At 43.3% G+C, this 26,939-nt stretch overlaps 1 protein-coding gene across 1 annotated transcript in view; it reads left to right on the top strand.

Annotated features, from left to right (window-relative positions):
* The window catches only part of LOC126184435 (uncharacterized), a 110,506-nt gene that overhangs the window by 25,568 nt on the left and 57,999 nt on the right, over window positions 1-26,939 (top strand). Inside the window, exon 2 of the mRNA XM_049926827.1 lies at window positions 25,649-25,914. Coding sequence (XP_049782784.1) covers window positions 25,649-25,914 — 266 coding nt within the window. The remainder of the gene's footprint in view (window positions 1-25,648; window positions 25,915-26,939) is intronic.

The raw sequence follows: 26,939 nt of genomic DNA, 5'->3' as shown, positions 1-26,939 counted from the left end.
GTCAGATATGTATGGAGTAAGGCATTGTTATATGGGATTTATGAATTAAGAGATGAGTACGGTTGCACTTAGGAAGTAGAAGGGTGGTTTTGGTACATTAATTTGGAATACAACAGCTGAGGGTAGGCTACATCTGATTGAAGAACTGTATCGCAAGAATTATTTCATGATCTAGGGGGGAAGATGTGGTAAAAATTGCCCTGGGACAGAGTACAGAATGTATAGAGATGAAACAAAGCGGAGATGTGCTGATAATAGGTGCAGTAGCGCTCAAGATTCACGAGAATGAGGAATACAGTGGTGTGTTTGGAGTTAAGTTTACAGAAACTTGGCCAGGCGTACTAGGTGTTTGAGGAGGTGTGAGTATCTTCTCCTGCCTAAAGCCTTAATGGATGTTCATGACCGCACCATGCGTCTATGAAGTAGCTGATCAGCCCTTGGTAATTCTCTCCACTGATTTATGTTGTCTAACCTCTTCGCCCTTTTCTGCTTTTGCCCTGGATCTTCTACTATCAACTCTAGCAGTATATATTTGGTTTTCCGTAAAATACTCTACCAGATTAAAAGTATCGGGGCACCAATTAGCGGACATTAATATAGGGTGTGTTCACCGTCCGCCTTTACTACGGCCTGAATTCTGCAGGAGACGCTTTCAATGAGGTATTTGAATCTCTGTGGAGAAATGGCAGCCCACTCTTCCTCAAGAGCAGTAACCAGAGAAGATAGTGAGGTTGGACGCTAGGTCTGGAGCGAAGTCGACGTTCTCGCTCACATCAAAGGTGTTCCACAGGTTTCAGATCGGGACTCAGGACAGGCCAGTCCATTTCAGGAATGTTATTGTTCACACACCACTGCCTCACAGATGCCGCTTTACGACTGTATGTATTGTCATTCAGATACAGTCTTCACCTCCGAAATTTTTCTCTATTTTACGAAGTCACAATTGTGTAAAATGTGTTCATATTCTCCCGCATTTAGCTTTTCATTAAGTACCAGGTGATCAAAAAGTCAGTATATATTTGGAAACTGAATACATCACGGAATAATGTAGACAGAGAGGTACAAATTGACACACATGCTTGGAATGACATGGGGTTTTATTAGAACCAAAAAAAAACAAAAGTTCATAAAATGTCCGACAGATGGCGCTTCATCTGATCAGACTAGCAATAATAAGCATAAAAAAGCAAGACAAAGCAAAGATGATGTTCTTTACAGGAAATGCTCGATATGTCCACCATCATTCCTCAACAATAGCTGCAGTCGAGGAATAATGTTGTGAACAGAACTGTAAAGCATATCCGGAGTTATGGTGAGGCATTGGCGTCGGATGTTGTCTTTCAGCATTCCTAGAGATGTCAGTCGATCACGATACACCTGCGACTTCAGGCAACCCCAAAGCCAATAATCGCACGAACTGAGGTCTGCGGACCTGGGAGGCCAAGCATGACGAAAGTGGCGGCTGAGCACACGATCATCACCAAACGACGCGCACAAGAGATCTTTCCCGCGTCTAGCAATATGGGGTGGAGCGCCATCCTGCATAAACATCGTACGTTCCAGCAGATGTTTATCAGCCAGGCTGGGGATGATGCGATTCTATAACATACCGGCGTACGTCTCACCCGTCACGTTAGCAGTTTTGTTGTCCAGCGCCATCTGTTGGACATTTTGTGGACTTTGGTTTTTTTTTTTGTTCTAATAAAACCACGTGTCATTCCAAGCATGTGTGTCAATTTTTACCTCTCTGTCTACATTATTCCGTGGTTTATTAAGTTTTCAAATTTATACTGACTTTTTGATCGCCCGGTACAATAAGGGGACCGCACCCTAAGCACTCCTATACCGTTACGCCACCTTCTCCGTACTTGACTGTTGGCATTACTCATGATGCTAGGAAACGTACTCCAGCATTCGCCAAACTCAAACCCTTCTATCGGATTGCCACAGGGTATAGCGTGATTCATCACTCTAAATCACGCATTTTCAGTTACCCATTGTACAGTTGCGTCGCTCTTTACATTATCTCGAACGTCGCTTAGCATTAACTACAGAAACGTCTGTCTTGTGAGATACTGCTGTACCATTGCACCCCATTCATTTTAACTCACTACGCACAGTCACAGTGCTGGCTGGTAGCACTTTGGAAATCACGAGTGATTCCTTCCGCTGATTTCACGTGATTTTATTAAACCACCCTCCGTTCTCCAATGCTCGAAGGTTCCACTCCGTCAGTACAGACTAATTTTGGTTTAGGTGTAGTAGTTCCTTCACGTTTCCACTTTACAATCACAACACCAGCAGTCGACTTGGGCAACTTTAGAAGGGTTTGAATGTCCCTGATGGACTTGTAACTCAGGTGACATCCGATATCTAGCGCACATTCGAAATCAGTGGGCCCCAGTAACCGAGCCATTGTGCTGTTACTGCTTCTCTTCTGACAACACAATACTCTCCGCCGCGTTTTATACTGATAGGTCCTCCTCTCGTGACATCTGGTAGTCATTTCCGCATTACATAGCGGAGTCCGGAGACTTTTGTTCAGATGGTGTATGTCCTGGGTATGCAGTTCATCTTTTTTTTATAACGTTAATAACTTTTATTGCCTTTGGTGTATGCGTCGCAGTAGTCCACAGTTAGTTACTCTTGCTATAAGCATTTTACGATAGATCGATAAATCAGAGACATTCATCTTCTTTGATGCTGGCAGAGTTAGCATCCATCCTTTAGAACCGTATAAAAATACTGACCAGACGCATCTTACATATCTGACTCTAAGGTTTAGGTCTAGGCCTGTACTTCCTAGAAATTTGTTGCATTTTATAAAAGCGCTAAAGACGTTCTCTATGCGACATTTTATCTCCGTGTTGAATCTACAGTACTCATAGAGCTAGGCTCCAAGATACTTACACTTGTCTACTCTTTAAATTAAGGAGCCATTGAATAGAAGATCTGCATTTGTTAAGTAGTCGGGTTATCGTGTGACATGAAATACGTCTTTTTGATGTCGATATTCAGACCTACAAATGGTTCAAATGGCTCTGAGCACTATGGGACTCAACTGCTGAGGTCATTAGTCCCCTAGAACTTAGAACTAGTTAAACCTAACTAACCTAAGGACATCACACACAACCATGCCCGAGGCAGGATTCGAACCTGCGACCGTAGCGGTCTCGCGGTTCCAGACTGCTGCGCCAGAACCGCGCGGCCACTTCGGCCGGCTCAGACCTACACTGAAGCGTCAAAGAAACTGGTATAGGCATGCGTATTCAAATACAGAGACATGTAAACAGGCAAAATACGACACTGCGGTCGGCAGCCCTTGTATAAGACAAGTGTCTGGCGTAGTTGTTAGATCGATTACTGCTGCTACAGTGGCAGGTCATCAAGATTTAAGTCAGTTTCAGAGTGGTGTCACCGTCGGCGCATGAGCGATGGGACGCAGCATGTCTGAGGTAGCGATGAAGTGGGGATTTTCCCGTACGACCATTTCACGCGTGTACCGTGAATATCAGGAACCCGGTAAAACATCAAATCTCCGACCTCGTCGCGGCCGGAAGAATATCCTGCAAAAACGGGACCAACGACGAACGACAACTGACAGCATCGTTCAACGTGACCGAAGTACAACCCTTCCGCAAATTGCTGAAGATTTCAATGCTGGGCCATCAACAAATGTCAGCTTGTGAACCATTTAACGAAACATCAATGGTTCAAATGGCTCTGAGCACTATGGGACTTAACTACTGAGGTCATCAGTCCCCTAGAACTTAAAACTACTTAAACCTAACTAACCTAAGGACATCACACACATCCATGCCCGAGGCAGGATTCAAACCTGCGACCGTAGCGGTAGCGCGGCTCCAGACTGTAGCACCTATAACCGCTCGGCCACCCCGGCCGGCCTAACGAAACATCATCGAAATGGGCTTTCGGAGCAGAAGGCCCACTCGTGTACTCCTGATGACTGCACGATACAAAGCTTTAAGACTCGCCTGGGCGCGTCAACATCGACATTGGACTGTTGATTACTGGAAACATGTTGCCTGGTCGGACGAGTCTCGTTTCAGATTGTATCGAGCGGGTGGACGTATACTGATATGGAGACAACCTCATGAATCCATGGACCCTGCATATCAGCAGGGGACTGTCCAAGCTGGTGGAGGGTCCGTAATGGTGTGGGGCGTGTGCATTTGGAGTGATATGGGACCTCTGATATGTCTAGATACGACTATGACAGGTGACACGTACGTAAGCATCCTGCCTGATCACCTGCATCCATTCATGTCCACTGTACCTTCCGACGGACTCGTGTAATTCCAGCAGGACAATGCGACACTCCACATATCCAGAACTGCGGCACTTCTGCGTGCTCGCGGGGCCCCTACACGATATTAGGCAGATGTACCAGTTTCTTTGGCTCTTCAGTGTAGATTACCGCTGTAATCTCCTACTATGTTGACAACTTTTTGAAGATCGTCTAAATTATCATCAGTCAACACTGTATGATCAGCAAAGCGAATGCTGTTGATGAAAACTCCATTGATCTTTAGGCTTTCTGTCTTACCAAGTGATGCCTGAAACATACTCTCTTGAGTACAAATTGAATAACGGAGGTGACAGGACGCACGTTGTCGAACCCTTCTACAGATATCAACCAAGTCGGTGACCTCATTAGTAAGCTTAACCTGATGTGTTGGCAGAAGAGCCAACACCGTGTTGCTAGAGGAGGCCGAAATGCACGCGTTTAAGCTCACGCAAACTGGCGTGAGGTCTGGAACAGGACAATGTAATTAATATAGCCAATAAGGTACGTTGCTGCTGGAATACTTAACTTTAATCCATAATTGGTGTACATCGCTCTTGACGGTACATGTTTTACAATCTCAATATAAACTGGTAATGGCGCCTTGCTAGGTCGTAGCAAATGACGTAGCTGAAGGCTATGCTAACTATCGTCTCGGCAAATGAGAGCGTATTTGTCAGTGTAGCTTCGCTAGCAAAGTCGGCTGTACAACTGGGGCGAGTGCTAGGACGTCTCTCTAGACCTGCCGTGTGGCGGCGCTGGGTCTGCAATCACTGACAGTGGCGACACGCGGGTCCGACGTATACTAGTGGACCGCGGCCGATTTAAAGGCTACCACCTAGCAAGTGTGGTGTCTGGCGGTGACACCACATAACCAGTGCTGTCTGATTTTAATATAAATTCTCTACACATCGAATGTGTCTCTGTTCTACAAGGTGAACCAGAACTCCACCGACAAACTCTGAGAGGGGATACCTTCTGAGTATTTTGGTACAAGGACCGACGGTCTCCGTCGGTTGATTACACAGTTATTGCATTGAGTTTCCTATGTTACCCCGGTTAGCTTTGTATTTGTACTGCACCGAAAAAAAGTGCACAGCAGTGCAACTGTTGACGGTATGTGCTGTGTGTTTCGTCTCTATTCGCTTACAGTAACTGCTGTTGACATCAATAATGCCCTCCTTATCTCGTTGCCCTCAAGTTTTCATTCAGTAATTCTCGGTTTTGTCTAGGGTTTTGTTGTCCGGCAGTGTTAGTAGTGCATTGATAGTGACACACAGCACTATTATGAACAGGTTTACTGACGAAGAATTGGCCGATATGCACCTCGTGCATAGCTTCATTAAGTGCAATGGAAGAATTGCACAACGACTCTTACTGGCCGGCCGCGGTGGCCGTGCGGTTCTAGGCGCTGCAGTCCGGAATCGCGGGACTGCTACGGTCGCAGGTTCGAATCCTGCCTCGGGCATGGATGTGTGTGATGTCCTTAGGTTAGTTAGGTTTAAGTAGTTCTAAGTTCTAGGGGACTGATGACCTAAGATGTTAAGTCCCATAGTGCTCAGAGCCATTTGAACCATTTGACTCTTACTGAGCTGTTCCCACGCCGACGGCGGTCGCATCACACAACTTTTGCGTATGAGGGTTCTTTAATTACTCTGCTTTGTGTGTTGAGCGTTTCTATTATTGCATATTGCAGGCTTCTTCACTGCTGTGAAGATATTTTCACATTTTCACAGAAACAAGGGTGATTGTCGTAACAAACCGAATGAATCGTAATTGCATTATTACTCCGTTACGAACCGCCATAGGGTCTCATACACCAATATACTCAGAAGGTATTCCTGAACAACCTCTGAAAGATTGTCGGTGGAGTTTTGGTCACCTGGCATATCTTTTTTTTTTTTTTTTTTTTTTTTTTTGCGAATTTCTATGAGCTTATGATGCTGTATTCTGTAAAAGGCTTTCCGGGCGGTGTGGCCGTGCGGTTTAGACGCTTCAGTCTGAAACCGCGTGACCGCTACGGTCGCAGGTTCGAATCCTGCCTCGGGCATGGATGTGTGTGATGTCCTTAGGTTAGTTAGGTTTAATTAGTTCTAAGTTCTAGGCGACTGATGACCTCAGAAGTTAAGTCGCATAGTGCTCAGAACAATTTGAACCATTTTTTTGTAAAAGGCTTTTTTATAATCAGTAATGCAAAAGCTTACATTTCTATCCCGATCATAGCATTTTTGAACTAGAATTTGTAGTGCAACTATTGCTTTTCTGGTATCTAAAGCTTTCGTAAAACCAACCTGTGTCTCACCAATGAATTTTTCACATTTTTCATATAAACGTTGATGGACGACATTCAGAGATAATGTCAAGGAATGACTCGTAAGACTCCTGTATCTGTAATCTTCATACTTCCTCACATCGTTCTTTTTTTTGTAAGGGAAAGGAAGATGATAATAGCCATAGGACAGGGTAATGACCTGTGCCTTGAATCTTGTTAAAAAGTTAATGTAACACTCTGATACCCATTCTAATACCTTCCTCATATCTGAGTTCCACTGGAATTTCATAAGGTTCTGTTCCTTTATTGGTTTTGAGTTTCGTACAGCTTTCTCTGTTTCTTATTCCGTAACTGGACGTCGTGTCATATTATCATTCCTAGAAATCTCAACATTTGGTCTATCATCTCAAAAGAGGTTCCTAATATTGTCTTCCATTATTTCGTTCATCTATGTGACATCAAGGGTTATTTTATTATCTATTGTCAAGGAGATGTGTTTTCTTCAAAATCTCCCGTGGTTTCTTTCAACTTTTTATGTAAGTTAAAATAATCATGTGAAGTTCGCAAGCTTTCAATTTTTTCACATTCGCGTTGTAACCATTCATTTGGTGCTGCTGTAATCTTTGACCTTGAAAGTTTCTGAATATTGTTGTAATTACTTAGATCTGTCTGGGACCCATGATTTCGGCGTTTATCCATCAAGTAAAGAATTTCGTCAATCATCCATTTTTTTTAATCTCTTGTTTTATATCCTAGATTATCTTGAGCAGTGATTGTCACAATGTTTTCCCATATTTTGGTACAGTTTTCTCGATCAGTCAGAGGTGTCATTGTCGTCAGTATTTTACTGTTGATATTCATACATTACTCAGTTCAGGCTGTTTGAGTTTTTCCTAAGCCATCTTTTTTATAGAGATGGTTTTCTTTTGTGTTTTACGAGTTTTTGTTTTAGAAAAGCGACGAGCAGTGTATGGTTAGATGGTACATCTCCTCCTGGATACGTGGATTCTCTTCTGCCTGGAATTTCAAAGCGCTTGTTGATTAAAATATAATTCATCTGTCAGTGTTTGGTCGGTGTGGCGTGCGGAAGTCCCCAGCGGCTATGCGCAGAGGATCGCTTCTTTGCTGCAGAATGTTGTTTTTGCTGGAATGTCTGATGAACTTTATGTAACATGTCTTCCTCAAGGAAAGAAACCTTGAAATTTAGTTTTGAATGGCACACTGCAAAACTACCCCTCTCGCTTTTCGGAAATTGATGGTTAATGATGCATAGTTGCGTGAGTAGGAGGTGATAGACGTTCACCGGCCGTTGTGACCGAACGGTTCTAGGCGCTTCACTCCAGAAACGCGCTGCTGCTACGGGGAAGGTTCGAATCCCGCCTCGGGCATGGATGTGTCTGATGTCCTTAGGTTATTTAGGTTTAAGTAGTTCTAAGTCTAGGGGACTGATGACCTCAGATGTTAAGTCCCATAGTGCTTAGAGCCATGTGAATCATTTTTTTTTTTATATCGGTTCATACTGACATAATGTGAACAGTGTATATGCAAATTGTGTGACTAACTACGTTTGTAAGCGAATAGGCAGAAACACCAACGGCAGAGTAAAATTTAAGCATAATGATGGTTCTGCCACACAGTATCAACAACATACGCAGGTCATGGTTTGTAACTAACCATTCGAAGTGTCACTCGAAGAGATCAGAGAAGTGCTTAGTTCACACGGGACAATTTACAGTATCAGAGAACAAGTGTGGTTAGAAAATTTTTGACATGGCAATCGAATAGCTAAAGTAGAATTATCAAATGGTTCAAATGGCTCTGCCGGCCGCGGTGGTCTAGCGGTTCTGGCGCTGCAGTCCGGAACCGCGGGACTGCTACGGTCGCAGGTTCGAATCCTGCCTCGGGCATGGGTGTGTGTGATGTCCTTAGGTTAGTTAGGTTTAAGTAGTTCTAAGTTCTAGGGGACTTATGACCTAAGATGTTGAGTCCCATAGTGCTCAGAGCCATTTGAACCATCAAATGGCTCTGAGCACTATGGGACTTAACATCTATGGTCATCAGTCCCCTAGAGCTTAGAACTACCTAAACCTAACTAACCTAACGACAGCACACAACAACCAGTCATCACGAGGCAGAGAAAATCCCTGACCCCGCCGGGAATCGAACCTGGGAACCCGGGCGTGGGAAGCGAGAACGCTACCGCACGACCACGAGCTGTGGACTAGAATTATCACGTGCAGAAGTATGAAACTGGAATTTCCCTATAGATGTTGCTAGCCGTCAGTGTAGAGCCCGTGAGACCGCGTCTGCAGCGCCATCTGCTTCCTGTAAAGGCTGATGATGAATGTCAACACACAGTAACCCAAGTTCCACACATCGGTATCTGTTTAAAACCCGTCAACCTGTCGAGTTTTGTACCTACGAACTACGATTTGCGGATGGCATTGGTTTTCTATTATCATTTGAAGAAAACTGCTGTAGAATCCCATCGAATACTTATCGAAGCTTTCGTCGAACATACTCGTGGGAAAACACAGTGTTTAAAGTGGTTTAAAAAAATTCAAAAGTGGTGATTATGACGTGAGAAACGACGAGCGCGGGAAACCACCGACTAAGTTCGGAGACAACGAATTGTAGGCCTTGTTGGATGAAGATGTAACTCAGACTCAACAGGAAGTCACGGAACAATTGAATGTGACGCACAAAGCCGTTTCTCTGCGGTTGAACGCTACGGGAAAGGTGCAGAAAGTGGGAAAATGGGTTTCGCATGAACTGAATGAAAGACAGCAAGCAAATCGAAATACTGCTTGTGAAATGCTGCTCGCCAGATACAAAAGAAACTGGTTTTTCCATTGAATCGTGACAGGTGATGAAAAATGGATCCTAAGCGTCGTAAATTATGGGTGAATCCAGGCATACCATCGACATCCACGGCAAGAACAAATCGCTTTGGAAAGAAGACAATGCTCTGTGTTTGGTGGGATCACACGAGTGTCATCTGTTATGAGCTCCTAAAACCTGGTGAAACAATTAACACTGATCGCTATCAACAGCAAATGATCGATTTATATCGAGGATTACGTGAGAAACGACCGGAATATGGAAAAATGCAACATAAAGTCATATTACTCCATGATAACGCCCCATCACATACAGCAAAACGGGTCAGGGAAACGATCGAGGCGTTCAGTTGGGAAATACTAGGGCATGCGGCTTATTCTCCAGACTCCGTCCGATTATCATCTGTTTGCATCACTCGGACACGCTGTCGCTGAACAACGCTTCAATTCGTATGAAAATGTACGAAAATGGCTCGCTGACTGGTCCGCTTCTAAAGAAGAATTGTTTTTTTTCGGCGTGGCATTCGCAGCCTGCCGGAGGGGTGGGAGAAATGTATAAATAGCAATGGAGATTATTTTGAATAAAATATTGTTTATCAATTTCAAACAACAGACGTGTAATTATTGCAACCAAATTCCGGTTTCGTACTTCTACACTTGGTTCAAAGCACATTCTTCTTATGTGACTGTATGTGGTCATGAGGCGTATGTTGTGTATGAAAACTAGCCCCGTAGGTGCTCCATAAGAAATTCGACACAACACCTGAGGGCAAATTGGGACCATAGAGGCCCTGTACAATTGCGTATTGAGAAAAGTCCACCTGGAGCAATGAGAAATGCAATTGTTCTGTCGAGGCGGACTGATCCCACTATGGATACGTCAAGACCTGACAGTAGGAGAAATGTGAATAACGAAGTTACAAAATCCATCTCCGACCAGCAAGAGAACCGAACGGACAACAATGAAGCTGGTCATACACGTAACTCAACCGAGAAGGGTGGTTTCAGCGTCACTGATGACACACATGGTGAGAAACACGAAGACTCGCTTATTGAAGTGGAAGAGACTGTGGCGTGGCAACAAACGTTAGTGAAACTACCGCTACAGAGTAAGGGAACCGAATGCATAGCGGTATAGTAAACAATCAAGCTAAATTAATAGGCGAAGCTGCTATCATCTTCACAGACAACGTACAGGATCACGAACGCCAGTGTGCGCCTCTGAAGTGTAAGAGGATGTCGAGACGGAAGCAAGCATTAGTGACTGTAAAGAACAGTTCAACCACAGTGAAACTACATATTCAGAATACACAGAAAACAAATGCGACGACGAATCTATGACCGATTGAGGTATTATACTGGAAAAGTCCGTGGACGACCATGCATGCAATGCCAAACGCTCTTCTACATTGCGACAGTCATCAAAATATTCATTCTGCAGGTACAAACCAAGAACAGTATCTTGTTCAAAACATATACGGCAAACAGCGAAGATGCAGAGAAGAGCAAAAATTGCTCCAAGCGCTATGGGACTTAACATCTGAGGTCATCAGTCCCCTAGGCCTAGTACTCCTTAAACCTAAGTAACCTAAGGACATCACACACATCTATGCCCGAGGCAGGATTCGAACCTGCGACCGTAGCAGCAGCGCGGTTCCGGACTGAAGCGCCTAGAACCGCTCGGCCACAACGGCCGGCCAGAGGAGAGAAATCCAAACTCCAGTTTATTATATCACGAAACGTAAAAGGGAAAAGGAAGAACAATGAAATTGTGCCAATCTCTGTGTTGCATGCCAAGGAATTTCATCAGTTGCAAGAAAACTCTGACGTATCGTGGGTGACGAACCACCGGACCCACCGGATGAAACCTAACTGCCATTTTGCAATAGACAGTACTGATACTCTAACACAGAATGACATGGATTATATTGAAATGGCTTGGGTTGTGCAAAGGAAGAAATGAAACTAAAATGCATATGTGAAACACAGGCGCACTTGTTCTAATTAATGTGGCTACTTCAGTGGTGAACCTAAGTGTGGATAATGAATTGTTTCAAAAAATCATATTGAATTTAAAGAGCTTGTTGTGATTGAGCGGAAGTAAAATTTGTTTTATCGTTGTCTTTGACCGTTAAACCTGAGCCCACCCCCTTAAAAAAAAAAAAAAAAAAAAAAAAAAAAAGGCAAGGAAATGACTGTTCTCCTGTCCATATTTTGCTTGTAGTACTTTACAACTTAAGCGTCCCCCATTGTTTAAATGTTCTTACAGGTAATGGCACGAACATTTAAAGAATAAGATACGCCATTAATAACTTCCATTAACAAAATATTTATTTGCTTAGTGGCCAAACAATTATGTTGCGTGAGGTGCATATGTTTGACCATAGACCTACGAAAAAAATTGTTCAAATGGCTCTGAGCATTATGGGACTTAACATCTTAGGTCATCAGTCCCCCAGAGCTTATAACTACTTAAACCTAACTAACCTAAGGTCATCACACACATCCATGACCGAGGCAGCGGTCGCGCGGTTCCAGACGGAAGCGCCTAGAACCGCTCGGTCACAGCGGCCGGCCATAGACCTACGATATGTTTTTGTGGTTCTGATTCCACAAGAGGCCTAAACGCAAGCACGTGATCGTGGCTGCATGGTTTTTTTATCTGTAGGAGCTGTATGTCTATCCTTAAATATTAATAACTATTTTTTAACATTTTTAAAAACAAAAGAAAAGTAAAATTATATTGAATGATGTTGCATTGGGTTTGTGTTATGCACTGAGATGAGCGGAACACGAGTGAATATATGAAATACAGGCACACCTTTTCTATTCAGTGTGACAAATTCAATAGTGAATGTAAATGTTGGGTAATGGAACCTTTCAAAAATATCATTTTCCAGCTGGAGAGCCCTTTCGTGACTGAGTGGAAGTAAAAAGGAAATAGCTGAGTGGTCAGGTCGTTCGACTGCCACGCGGGTGTCTGGGTTCTATTCCCGGCCGGGTCTTAGAATTTATCCGCCACGAAACAGGGTGTTATGTTGTCCTCATCATCATTTCATCATCACCGACGCGCAAGACACCGAAATGGTCTGAAATAAAAAGACTTGTACTGGGTGGCTGAAAAACCCCAGGTGGGATGTCCATTTGATCATTCCATTTAAATGACTTTCAGGCTTTTTTCCTGGTAGAATTCCTGTAGTCGATCAAATCTCTCGTTTCGTGTTCCTAAAGGATAAGATCCTACAGGTATTCAAATCCGTCATTTCCCAGTTTGACGTTGAAGTCTGCCATTACTATGTTTTGTGGGGGGAAGTACTTCCTTGATTTGGCATAGAAGAGTCCAAAGGATCCACTTGTTACTCTTTTTCATTAGCAGCTTATACATACATCTGAATGATATTACGGTTCATTGACTTGGTAGCGAATATTATGACAATATGGGACAAAACGTGTAATCCATCTTGGAAACGCATTCCGACACTATAACGCCCACTAACCTCCTATGATTTCAATCCTGAGTCCCAGAACAAAAGAATGTACCTCCAGCAGTAGAACGTGCTCCACTATCAGGTCACCAATCTTCTGCTGTACTTAGTATATCAAAACTGAATGTTCAAATGTATGTGAATTCCTAAGGGACCAAACTGCTGAGGTCATCGGTCCCTAGACTTACACACTACTTAAACTAACTTATGCTAAGATCAACACACATCCATGCCCGTGGGAGGACTCGAACCTCCGGCGGGAGGGCCCGCGCAATCACTGACATGGCGCCTCTAACCGCGCGGCATCAAAACTGAGACGTGTCATTTCTTGGATCACATTTTCTGGTTTTCCTACTTTATATATACTTCGAACATGCAGGGTGATTATAATTAAAGTTCCAGTTTCAAGACGCTGTAAAAAAAAAAAAAAAAGCGCTGCTCAGAACGACGTCAGATTTGAACGTAATATTGTAGAAGACAGCAAAGGACTTAGAAGAGCAGTTGAACGGAATGGACAGTGTCTGAAAAGGAGGGTATAAGATGGACATCAACAAAAGGAAAACGAGGATACTGGAATGTAGTCGAGTTAACTCGGGTGATACTGAGGGAATTAGATTAGGAAATGAGACATTTAAAGTAGTAAAGGAGTTTTGCTATTTGGGGAGCAAAATAACTGATGATGGTCGAAGTAGAGGGGATATAAAATGTAGACTGGCAATGGCAAGGAAAGCGTTTCTGAAAAAGAAAAATTTGTTAACGTCAAGTATAGATATAACTGTCAGGAAGTCATTTCTGAAAGTATTTGTATGGAGTGTAGCCATGTATGGAAGTGAAACGTGGACGATAAATAGTTTAGACAAAAAGAGAGTAGAAGCTTTCGAAATGTGGTGCTACAGAAGAATGCTGAAGATTAGATGGGTAGATCACATAACTAATGAGGAGGTATTGAATACAATTGGGGAGAAGAGTAGTTTGTGGCACAACTTGATTAGAAGGAGGTATCAGTTGGTAGGACATGTTCTGAGACATCGAGGGATCACCCATTTAGTATTGGAGGGCAGCGTGGGGGGTAAAAATCGTAGAGGGAGACCAAGAGATGAATACACTAAGCAGATTCAGAAGGATGTAGGTTGCAGTAGGTACTAGGAGATGAAGAAGCTTGCACAGGATAGAGTAGCATGGAGAGCTGCATCAAACCAGTCTCAGGCCTGAAGACAACAACAACAACAACAACAACATTGTAGAAGAAGGGGAAAACGTCCTAACGTACATGTGTATAACTACAAATGACAGATGAATCCCAATACGACGGTAATAGAGTGAGATGCACATTAAACCAAACTTACTATTCTACGTTTAATACCGCACAAGTTCGGCATTTAACAGTGGGGGCGCTGTTAGTTAGGTAAGCACTACCACCTAGGCAGGGCCGTATCACATCGGAATGTAAAAATGTTATTAACTGTGCTGGGGCCAAAAACCGCATAAAGAGCAGCAATGAAATCGGGTTTTATCGGCAGTAAGGCCAAAACCGCAAAAAAGCAACGATAAAATCGGTTTTTAACTGTCGTGAGACTGGCGCAAGACATGTTCTACATGATGTCCACCGTTTCCTCCCACCAGCTGATTTCAGGAAACAGCATGTTCCACAATAGATCGGAGTGTCTCAGGGGTCACGTTCAGAAGGTATTGCTCAATGTTTGCCATCAATTCAGCTAGTTCGTAATCGGAGCGCTCAACACAGCTTCTTTCAGACAACCACACAACTATCGTCCACACGGATTATAAATAGTATCAGGCGATCGGGACGGCCAGGCTGTAGGGAAATGATGGGTGATAATTCTGGCATTTCCAAAAAGTCTCTGCAGAAGCGGCTTCCTTGGTTGTGCAATGTATGGAGGAGCAACATCTTACATAAAAATTATCCTACCTACACATCCCCTCTGTTGAAGGGTTGGAATGACGTTCCTACGCAGAAATTCTCTCATAGCATTTACCAGTGGCATCTCCTCGAAAAAATGTGACCCTTTGGTATACGCCGGCCGGAGTGGCCGAGCGGTTCTAGGCGCTGCAGTCTGGAACCGCGCGACCGCTACGGTCGCAGGTTCGAATCCTGCCTCGGGCATGGATGTGTGTGATGTCCTTAGGTTAGTTAGGTTTAACTAGTTCTAAGTTCTAGGGGACTGATGACCTCAGAAGTTAAGTCCCATTGTGCTCAGAGCCATTTGAACCTTTGGTAAACGATGCCGTCAACCCGTACCACCCTGTTACCTTTGCAGAATGAAGCGCTACCGTTTCATGTGCGAGCAGATTTCCGTTACTCATATTCTGCACTTCTGTGTATCGACATATCCTTGGTGATGGAAAATGGGCTTCGTCTGTCCACAAAATGTTCCATGGCCATTCATTGTCCACTTCCATGCGAGCAAGAAATTCCAGAGCAATTCTTACTAGTACGTCAGCTCGAAGCAACTCCTGAACGTGGGTGATTTTGCACGGATAACAATGCAGGATGCTTCATAGAATTTTATGCACCGTGTTCACAGGCACGTCCAGAGTTCGTGCACTGCATGTTTGCACACCACCGCCCGGCCCCCACATGCAATGCTGCGACCACATCATCTACTGACGTCGGATCAATTATTTTCCTCCCTCTGCCACACTGCACTTCAAAAGAACTTTTTTTTCGAATTTCATAATTATTTTCTCCAGGCACTTGGCACTCATAGGACCAACGCCCTTTTTCATGCCCTTGAGTGTCCGGAACTTCTGCGGAGTTGCTGGCGCAGCAAAGTCACCTATCTTGTAAAAGAGCTTTATCAGCAGCGCGCGGTCCTGCATTGAGATAGGCACAGGCTCAGAGGTAAACTGAGGAACAACCGTGTACCCTGCGTCTTTTACTTTGCGTATTCTGCCACTTACACAGCCATATAGTGGTAATTTTGTTTTTGTTTGCAAAACATTTCCCCGTCCTTCGATAATATTTCGTTCAAATGTAACGTCATTCTGAGCAGTGTCTTTTTTTTTTTTTTACAGCGTTTTGAAACTGGAACTTTAATTATAATCACCCTGTATAATAAGGAGCTTTATGAGCTCCTACAAAATACAGCTGAAAGGCCCACCCCCCGATGTTTTAAATTAGAAAATATTTGAAGTTATGATTAAAACTTACTGGAAGTCACTAAGCGCTCTCGTTGTCAAACACTAGATGAGTATGGTGTGGGTAGTATGCGCAAAGCAAAGCAAAAGCTAACTTTTCACGCATCTCAATGTTTTTGACATAATATCTGCTAAACTGTGTGTCGAACAACGATATAATATTGTTAGCACATTCAGTAGTATATGTGGATACTGTCTGCAGATGTGTTGAGTTAGTAGTGAAGAAGTAATAAATTAAAATACCATGCCTCATGCTGTAGTTTCACTGCATGAAAAGCGAAAATGTAGTAAGCTATGAAAATTTTCCTTTCATTATTTTTCTAGAGTGTCAGAGGAAACAAGTTTCTTAAGGATTTGAAATCATATGTAAAGTTTGTTGAGAGTCTTTAGGCGCACTCATTCTTGAATACTGGGTGTCTGGGTAATTTACGTGCCGTGAGTTAAGCTGCCTCACGGCTTACTTGTATATATGGTTTCTAACTATGATCCTTGTTTCACTGCCGGTCGGGATGGCCGAGCGGTTCTAGGCGCTACAGTCTGGATCCGCGCAACCGCTACGGTCGCAGGTTCGAATCCTGCCTCGGGCATGGATGTGTGTGCTGTCCTTAGGTTAGTTAGGTTTAAGTAGTTCTAAGTTCTAGGGGACTGATGACAGAAGTTAAGTCCCATAGTGCTCACTGTGTCAAAATGTTCAAATGCGTGTGAATTCCTAAGGGACCAAATGCTGAGGCCATCAGTCCCTAGACTTACACACTACTTGAACTAACTTACGCTAAGAATAACACACACACACACACACCCATGCTCGAGGTAGGACTCGAACCTCCGGCGAGAGGAGCCGCGCAATCCGTGACATGGCGCCTCAAACCGCGCGGCCACTCCGCGCGGCTTCACTGTGTCAAACCCTTAAAATATTATTCCTCTTTACGAGTAATTACGACATCATTTCACATTTTTAAATACCGTTAATAATTATACGAAACATTGAAAATAAGATTTTTGTTGCCCCAATATGGTTCAAATGGCTCTGAGCACTATGGGACTGAACATCTGTGGTCATCAGTCCCCTAGAACTTAAACCTAACTAACCTAAGGACATCACACACACCCATGCCCGAGGCAGGATTCGAACCTGCGACCGTAGCAGTCCCGCGGTTCCGGACTGCAGCGCCAGAACCGCTAGACCACCGCGGCCGGCGCCCCAATATGAAATGGTACTCGCATTCGAGAGGATGACGGAACAAATCCGCTTCCGAACATCCAGATTTAAGTTTTCAGTGATTCCCGTAAATCACTCCAGGCCAAATTCCGGGATTTTTCCTTGGAAAAGACACGGCCTATTTGCTTCCCCATCCTTAAAAACAAACACTCCGAGATTGTGTTCCGTCCATAATGACCTCGTTGTCAACGGACGTTAACCTTAATCTTCCTCCTTTTTTTCCCTATAAGTTGTTAGATAATTAATCTGCAACTGGGACTGTGTACCCAGAACCCGCAGAGCCGTTTGCTAATACAGATATACATGAGAGTCACATGTTGGTGGTCTGCACAAACATGTCAGCAATGTAATTAATAGCTGATAGGGCTTCTATTTCAACTATTATAGCATCTAATCTTTCAGAAAGAATTTTCTTGATTTCTGAAATACTAAAGATGCAATTTCTTTACTATTGTTCGTCTCAACCATGTTAATATCCACATTCAGCAGACCTACAACACGTCCAACGTTCCAGCCACTAACAGTTCGTACCCAGTGTAGGACCTTCAACATTTAGTATATGTATAGTGCTTCATCTTCACCTTTCAGTCTCTTCTTTTACCTGTATTTTTTTGTATTTAATTGAAAACAAAGAAAGTTAAGTTTAATTTGCTTTTAATACCACGAATGAATTTCCTCTGTAAATGTTTTACCTTTTTCATTATACTGTTTCGACATTATGTGTTTTAAACCCATTATCTGAAGAGTGTGGATTTTTTGTGCCACTGGTAATCTATCCCCGCCCATTTGGGGTGAGGGGGATAAAACAACAACAGAGAAAAATAGAACTCAATCATACTGGATATCTTTTGCTCAATTTCTGGGCGAACTGACCTAGCACGCTACCGTTCATGCTAAAGAAGTATCAAGGAATTCCTTTGTGTATTTTGAGCAAGACAGTGCAGTTAGTCCGTCAAACTGCCTTCAAAACATTATGCTATAGCCCTTGGTTTCTGAAATAAATTGTATCACGCTGATAAAAGAAACATCCCTTTTCAAATTGTTGTCAAACTTTGAGATGGGTGCTCCTGTGTAAAATATTTCCATGACCACCATCATTAACTTTGCCATCATTACAACACACTGACATAAGTGCAGTTAGCTAGGCATCTCCCAGCGCCACATACATCCACCTGAGTTTCATATCATGCAGCGTGACTTACCACATCTCGAAATCATCTTCCACTATTTCACGTACATGTGAAGATACTGTTGCGTAATTCCAAGCAACGTCGTGAATTCGTTCTTCTAATTGGTGGCTTCAGTGCTTTTTTTTTATTATTTTTTGGTCATCAGTCTACTGACTGGTTTGATGCGGCCCGCCACGAATTTCTTTCCTGTGCTAACCTCTTCATCTCAGAGTAGCACTTGCAACCTACGTCCTCAATTGTTTGCTTGACGTATTCCAATCTCTGTCTTCCTCTACAGTTTTTGCCCTCTACAGCTCCCTCTAGTACCATGGAAGTCATTCCCTCATGTCTTAGCAGATGTCCTATCATCCCGTCCCTTCTCCTTATCAGTGTTTTCCACATATTCCTTTCCTCTCCGATTCTGCGTAGAACCTCCTCATTCCTTACCTTATCAGTCCACCTAATTTTCAACATTCGTCTATAGCACATCTCAAATGCTTCGATTCTCTTCTGTTCCGGTTTTCCCACAGTCCATGTTTCACTATCATACAATGCTGTACTCCAGACGTACATCCTCAGAAATTTCTTCCTCAAAGTAAGGCCGGTATTTGATATTAGTAGACTTCTCTTGGCCAGAAATGCCTTTTTTGCCATAGCGAGTCTGCTTTCGATGTCATCCTTGCTCCGTCCGTCATTGGTTATTTTACTGCCTAGGTAGCAGAATTCCTTAACTTTATTGACTTCGTGACCATCAATCCTGATGTTAAGTTTCTCGCTGTTCTCATTTCTACTACTTCTCATTACCTTCGTCTTTCTCCGATTTACTCTCAAACCATACTGTGTACTCATTAGACTGTTCATTCCGTTCAGCAGATCATTTAATTCTTCTTCAATTTCACTCAGGATAACAATGTCATCACCGAATCGTATCATTGATATCCTTTCACCTTCTATTTTAATTCCACTCCTGAACCTTTCTTTTATTTCCATCATTGCTTCCTCGATGTACAGATTGAAGAGTAGGGGCGAAAGGCTACAGCCTTGTCTTACACCCTTCTTAATACGAGCACTTCGTTCTTGATCGTCCACTCTTATTATTCCCTCTTGGTTGTTGTACATATTGTATATGACCCGTCTCTCCCTATAGCTTACCCCTACTTTTTTCAGAATCTCGAACAGCTTGCACCATTTTATATTGTCGAACGCTTTTTTCCAGGTCGACAAATCCTATGAAAGTGTCTTGATTTTTCTTTAGCCTTGCTTCCATTATGAGCCGTAACGTCAGAATTGCCTCTCTCGTCCCTTTAGTTTTCCTAAAGCCAAACTGATCGTCACCTAGCGCATTCTCAATTTTCTTTTCCATTCTTCTGTATATTATTCTTGTAAGCAGCTTCGATGCATGAGCTGTTAAGCTGACTGTGCGATAATTCTCGCACTTGTCAGCTCTTGCCGTCTTCGGAATTGTGTGGATGATGCTTTTCCGAAAGTCAGATGGCATATCGCCAGACTCATATATTCTACACACCAACGTGAATAGAGCTACAGCATACGATAATAACCTAGTTTTATCGTCTCACGATTAATCGTGTCGTCACAAACCCCTGTACTTGAGTATCAACGGTAGTCCTCTGCTGAAGATGAATCTGTCTCACGACCGCCCCACACAGCACGTGCTAAAACCAGTGTGCGTCGAAACACACACACACACACACACACACACACACACTACAGTACACTTTCTCTATCCTTCTCCAGAGAAGTATCTCTGACCGAATTACCGAAACTGCAGGTCCCAACAAATCTCTCCGTTGACTCATTCTCAAAATACTCTTTACAACAGCTAATATACCGAAGTAGCTACTGTTGAGATAGGCAATGAGGATTGTTACCCTGTTTCTATTGCTATAATCCGTATCTAGTTCGAGAAATTTATCGCGGGATAGACTATCGACCGCGTGCGAATTACGTAAATCATATCTCGAGTTAATTTATTCTACGATGTGTTGTAATTACTGTTAATCTTTCCTCTGCAGCTGTTTTTGGCGTTCTTTTCTTGAAATCTCAGCTCGTAATTTACGACAACTTGTGTTCACTTTTTGTCTGGGAAGTTATTAATGGCGCTTTCATATTCGCCATGTAAATCAGTTGGCAAGTGATGTACTGCAGTTCATTTTTTCCGTTGCCCGATGCAGGCAATTATAGGGTATGTCATCATGTGGTGTACAAGAAGTTATATAGCTAGGAACCTGCAGAGACTTACATAAATCTGGTGGTTGTTTTCGTGCTAATGAAACTGCATTTGTTCACCGCTAAAATAAATATTACTGCTATAGTTTATTATATTTCTAGCTCTAGGCCTGTGAAGCTGATAATTAATTAAAAAACTGTCACCTTCAGGTCATCTGAAAATTATGAGACACGCAACAGTTTGCACTTTGTAATCGATTTCGCTGTCACTTTGGTGGCTACACTGTTTGCTGCAGCATTTATAATAAAATATCGCGTACTCTTTCTTTCCATCTGTTCCTTTTGACCTGTGATTAGTACATTGTCGCAGATTTGTTATTGTAAAATACGGCGTCGACTCATACTTATTACGACTCAAATCAGTTGTTTAACAAAGTTCCATGGCGTAATTTTATTTAATAATTACACAACTTTCGCGGTAGAATGCCCAGTATCTTTAACAAAAGGCAGTATGATAGATATCGTAACATCGAAAGAAATCCAAAGTTACATTTAATGCCTTATGTCATATTTAATTTTTTTTTACCTTGTATTCATACACGTATGCATCCAGTTATGCTCTGTAGAAACCTTACCGCTGAGGCTTTCGCAACAACGACCAGCACTGCTTGTAAATGTATCTGAACAGATAATAACCACGTTTTATTTATTTATTGTTCAGCTAATTCAATCTATACAAGATGTAGCATCTTTAAGTTATTAAATACATTTAAGAGGTTTTTCCATGCATCTCTGTCCGCTGCTGTCTTCTGCCAGTTGAAGTCCGCAACTTTCCTGAGTTCCTTATCCCAGCGATCACGTGGTTTCCCTGGTGGTCTTCGTTTTCTCTGGGACTCCACTCTAAAACTGATTCCGTCTATCTTCCATCCTTCGTTCGTGCAATAAGTCCTGCCCACTGCCATTTTAGAGTCTTAACCCGTTCTGTAATATCTTTCACTCCTGTTATTGCTAGAATGTCTTCACTTTTTTGTCGATCTTTCTTAGTGAGACCTAACATTGACCTTTCCATAGCTCTCTGAGCAGTTCTAAGTCTCCTTTTGTAAAATTCATTTAAAGACCAAGTTTCAAACCTATACGTTAAAACCGGTAGGACACACTGATCAAAAACTGTCTTCTTTACGTAGACTGGCAAGTTGGATTTGAAAACTGTTGCATTCCTTCCGTAAGCCCTCCAACCCAGTTTAATTCGACGAATAATTTCAGGTTTCAAATCCCCTTTTGTATCAATTAAAAAAATGGTTCAAATGGCTCTGGGCACTATGGGACTTAACATCTGTGGTCATCAGTCACCTAGAACTTAGAACTACTTAAACCTAACTAACCTAAGGACATCACACACATCCATTCCCGAGGCAGGATTCGAACCTGCGACCGTAGCTGTCGCGCGGTTTCGGACTGAGCGCCTAGAACCGCTAGACCATCGCGGCCGGCTGTATCAATTAATTGCCCCATATAAACGTATTCTGTAACATTGTTTACGATGTTATCGTTCAGTGTTACTTGTCCTGCAGCTACACACTTATTATGCATAACCTTAGTTTTAGAGTGATTTATTTTAATTCCAACTTCATGACAACGATCTGTTGAGTCTTTTATAGAGGACTGCATTTCCATCTTACTGTTAGCTAGGACCACTCTATCGTGCAAATCTCAGGTTAGTGAGCCTTATTCCTCTGTTGTTCCAAATAATTTTGGACGTAGCCATCTCGAGAACTGGTATAAATAACTTCGGCAATATAGGATCGCCCTGCTTTACTCCTTTTCCAATGGGAAATTCGCACTTGTTTTTTCCTATGTTGATAGATGCTACAGACGTGTCATAAATGTTGCACAATATGTTTATATATTTTGTTTCCACTCCTCGCTCGGCCAGTGCTTGTATGACTGCAATGTGGCTGACAGAATCAAAGGATTTTTCGAAGTCAATGAAGGCTATGCATGGTGGCATTTCATACTCATTTCCTCGACTAATTACCTCATGAAGTGTGTTTATATGGTCAATTGTACTGAAACCACTGCGGAATCCTGCTTGTTCTATGGGCTGTGCAGTCTCCACTACCATTTTAATGCGACTTATCATGACTTTAGTGAACACGTTATACATAACAGAAAGTAAGCTAATGGAGCGGTAGTTCTTCAGATCGTGAATACTTCCCTTTTTATGTAGCAAGATTATGTTTGCTTTGTTCGAACAGGGGCCATCCGGGGTGGCCGGGCGGTTCTAGGCGCTACAGTCTGGAACCGCGCGACCGCTACGGTCGCAGGTTCGAATCCTGCCTCGGGCATGGATGTGTGTGATGTCCTTAGGTTAGTTAGGTTTAAGTAGTTCGAAGTTCTAGGGGACTGATGACCTCAGAAGTTAAGTCCCATAGTGCTCAGAGCCATCTGTTCCAGCAGGTTGGGGTGCTGCCATTCTGCATACTAGAAGTAAAGACTTTAGCCAGATGTTTTTTTGTTTCCTCCCCTGTAAGCTTCTGTATGTCAATTGTCAGACCATCATGGCCCCCTGCTTTGTCATTCTGCGTCTCGTTTATAGCTTTTCGTATTTCTTCGGGGAGGATTTTGGGGATTTCATCATCGTCTGCGTAAGGTTTTCCTAGTGGTTCATGTGTTCTTTCATACAATTTACTATAGAAATTCTTTACATCCTTTAGAATTACTTCCTTTTCCATTATGCGCCCATTAACATCGTCAATTGCAATGCTTTCGTTTTTACCGATCATAAGCAACCCCCAGGAATGTTGGCAGACGGCAACATTTGTTGCAGGATAAAGCCCCACATATTGGCAAGGTTGTTTCGACTGCGCTACAGAAGTTTCGCTGGGAGGTCCTTACACGTCCTCCATACAGTCCGGGTCCCTCCGCATGCGGCTTCCACCCTAAAGAAACACGTTCGTGGCCGTCGCTTGGCTTCAGATAAAGAGGTGCGCGCCTGGGTACAATTATGGTTCAGTAGGAAACTACAGTCATTTTTCCATGAAGGCATTGACCGTCTTGTCTCACAGTCGGATAAATGTATTAACAGTTTTGACAATTACTTTTGAAATAATAAACACCTAATCTACTTTTGTCCATTTGTCTCGTTCTCACTCGTCTTACCCTAGAGACCCGACCGTTCATACATACATTTTACCGATATTACTCATCTATTGCAGATTTTCGTTGGGAAATGCAGAATGGCAAATGGGTAACTTTCTATTAGAGCACCTGACTTTTTCTAAAAATTACTTTGATGGCATTTACCATCTAGCCGAGGAAATAAATTTCATGGGAATGATCTGAAGTCAGCACTTACACGGATCTTTTCTTTTAGCAAAAATCATACAGGCTGCCCTCATCTATCGTCCCTTAATGTCCCCGGATCGAATCCCCCCTGCGGATTAACGACGAGGGGTCGGTGTGCCGGCCCCCCTGGATGTGTCTTTTAGGCGATTTCTCACATTCCACTAGGTGAATACCGGGCTGGTTCCCACGTTCCGTCTCAGACACAGGCTACGTAATCATTTAGAGCACTTTAGCACTGACCTTATACGAAGACAGACTGGGTACATTGCTTCTGTCCCGGGGCGGTGACTGATGACCTTAGCTGCCTGGTCTCCTGTTTAAACTTACCCAGCATCAGCATCGTTGATGTAATCAAATGGTTCAAATGGTTCTGAGCACTATGGGACTCAACTTCTGAGGTTATTAGTCCCCTAGAACTTAGAACTAGGTAAACCTAAGTAACCTAAGGACATTACACACATCCATGCCCGAGGCAGGATTCGAACCTGCGACCGTAGCGGTCTCGCGGTTCCAGACTGCAGCGCCTAGAACCGCACGGCCACTACGGCCGGCTTGATGTAATCAATTTAAATATTTTATAATGACATACATCCGCTACCAATAACATTTATTAGCATATTAGAAGTTGATTTAAAGCTCTCAGTACATGTCATGGTTCATTATATTTGTAAAATTTCAACAAACACCTGCAGTATTTACAAATTTCGTTATTGCAATGGTTTTTCGACATGATGCCATTTTAGCTGTGTATGATTAAAGTGTTGCGATTGGTGGGTCTTGGATCATTAAACGGTAGCGTGAGAAGTACATAAATATACTCTGCTTGGTATCTGATGCAGCAAAATAAAAGCCAGCGTTGTAACAAATAGTGAAATAAGTATTCGCCATTATACCTTGCACCAGCAGCGCCAGACGCTGCACTAAATTTTCTCACGTCTTTAGTTTGCTTTTACTCCTGAAAACCTGACACTTCCTTAAAAATTAACAAGCACTGCAGAACTATAGACTGGCTTTTATCATGTATACCTCACCAGTCATTCGAGTTATACATACTGAAATAATCTATGACACTAATTCGCTATCGTAAAAAAAACTCAGATTTTTCCTGTCAATTCGGTATACAGGGTGAAAAGTATTTAAACCGACAAACTCTGGGAGGTTGTAGGGGACATCAAAACAAATATTTTTCCCTAATGTCATTTTTTCCTATGAGGATTATTTAAACCGGTGGAGGCCGTATTACGCTCGTCAGTTGTTATAGGCCGTATTACGATCTTCAGTTGTTAGAGGGCATATTACGCTCTTCAGTTGTAGGCAACTGCTGCCCACCAGTGTAGTAGTGCATTGTCTCTGTTTACTAGTGGGGCGATACACCTGGAGTGGCCGGCCAGTGTGGCCGTGCGGTTCTAGGCGCGTCAGTCTGGAACTGCGTGACCGCTACGGTCGCAGGTTCGAATCCTGCCTCGGGCATGGATGTGTGTGATGTCCTTAGGTTAGTTAGGTTTAACTAGTTCTAAGTTCTAGGGAACTGATGACTTCAGATGTTAAGTCCCATAGTGCTCAGAGCCATTTGAACCATTTGAACTAGTTAAATGTGAAGAGAGAGCCCTATGATCCTACCTCTCTTTGGTCAAAGAAGTATTACCGAGAAGTAAATTATTTGCAGGACGCGTGTGATTCGGATCAAGAGTTGGGGCCGCCGGTCGGCGCACCGTCGGGCCGCTCGACGGCGCAGAGGCTGGACAACGCAGACAAGGACTCCATCGGCTACGCGGGCTCCAACTCGATCGACTCGGGCTACAAGAGCTCGTGTCCCACGCCGGAGCCCGGCGATGCGGGCCTGCTGCTGTACGCCGGCGACAGCAAGCGCTCCTCCATCGCCGCGTCGGCGCAGAAGCCGCGCATTGCCATGGGCACCAAGGTCATCAACAGGTCAGACACTAAACACGCTCTTCTTGTGTTAAAATGCTGCCAGTCTCGTTCTCGATGTCGTAGAGTCGCCCGAGGTCTCACCCGCGACCGGGATCCCTGCGCTATTCTACGTCTACAACTACATCTGTGTTCTGCAAACCACTGTCAAATGGGTCGTCACGTTGTACTATAACTTATTCACTTTACTACCTGATTTTAGCTCAATTCGTGAACTCTTCCAGAAGGACTGAGCACTCAAATGAGGCCTATTGAATATTATATGTGTGTTTTGATGTGGCGTTTCGGTTTTGTTTTTTGGGAAATGCTGAGTTGGTCATCGTCTGCTGGGAGCAGCTTAGGTTTCCATTACCTGGACAGAGAGGTTTACCCATCTTAGTCGAAGGCTGTTTTCGTCTGTGAGGTTGGTGATGGAGGGCTACCCATCTGGTAGCTTTCGTTGCACCGGGAGCTAGGTAATCTCGAAAGAGAAAGCGGCACTCTTCGGTGAACGCTTGGTGAGTACGGATCGTAGCTCTTAAGGGGGGTTTCAGGTGATAGGAAGCAGGTTGTGTTAGGACTTCGTTATGTTTAACTGTTGAAATACTTAAGAACTTTAGCGTGTGAAGCGAGTTATTTTTCTGAATGTGCCATAATTATATTGCTTTAAATAGGCGATTTTTGGGTGTTTGAGTTAAAAGTGTGTAAGTTACTGTGTTCATTTTGAACAGCGATGAAGTAGAATTTCAAACGGTAAATCTGATAAGGAAAAGCTGCCGGCCGTGGTGGCCGAGCGGTTCTAGGCGCTTCAGTCCGGAACCACGCTGCTGCTATGGTCGCAGGTTCGAATCCTGCCTCGGGCGTGGATGTGTGTGATGTCCTTAGGTTAATTAGGTTTAAGTAGTTCTAAGTTCTAGGGGACTGATGACCTCAGAAGTTAAGTCCCATAGTGCTCAGAGCCATTTGAACCATAGGAAAAGCTGATTAGGATCACTTCAATAGTACGTGAGTGTAATACTGTGTCGAAGCGAGTATGATTTTTAATGATT

The sequence above is a fragment of the Schistocerca cancellata genome, chromosome 4 (assembly GCF_023864275.1).
Source record: "Schistocerca cancellata isolate TAMUIC-IGC-003103 chromosome 4, iqSchCanc2.1, whole genome shotgun sequence".
In the NCBI taxonomy this organism is placed as follows: Eukaryota; Metazoa; Arthropoda; class Insecta; order Orthoptera; family Acrididae; genus Schistocerca; species Schistocerca cancellata.
The sequence above is the reverse complement of the archived record's forward strand: the minus strand, read 5'-3'. Positions and strand labels throughout refer to the sequence as shown.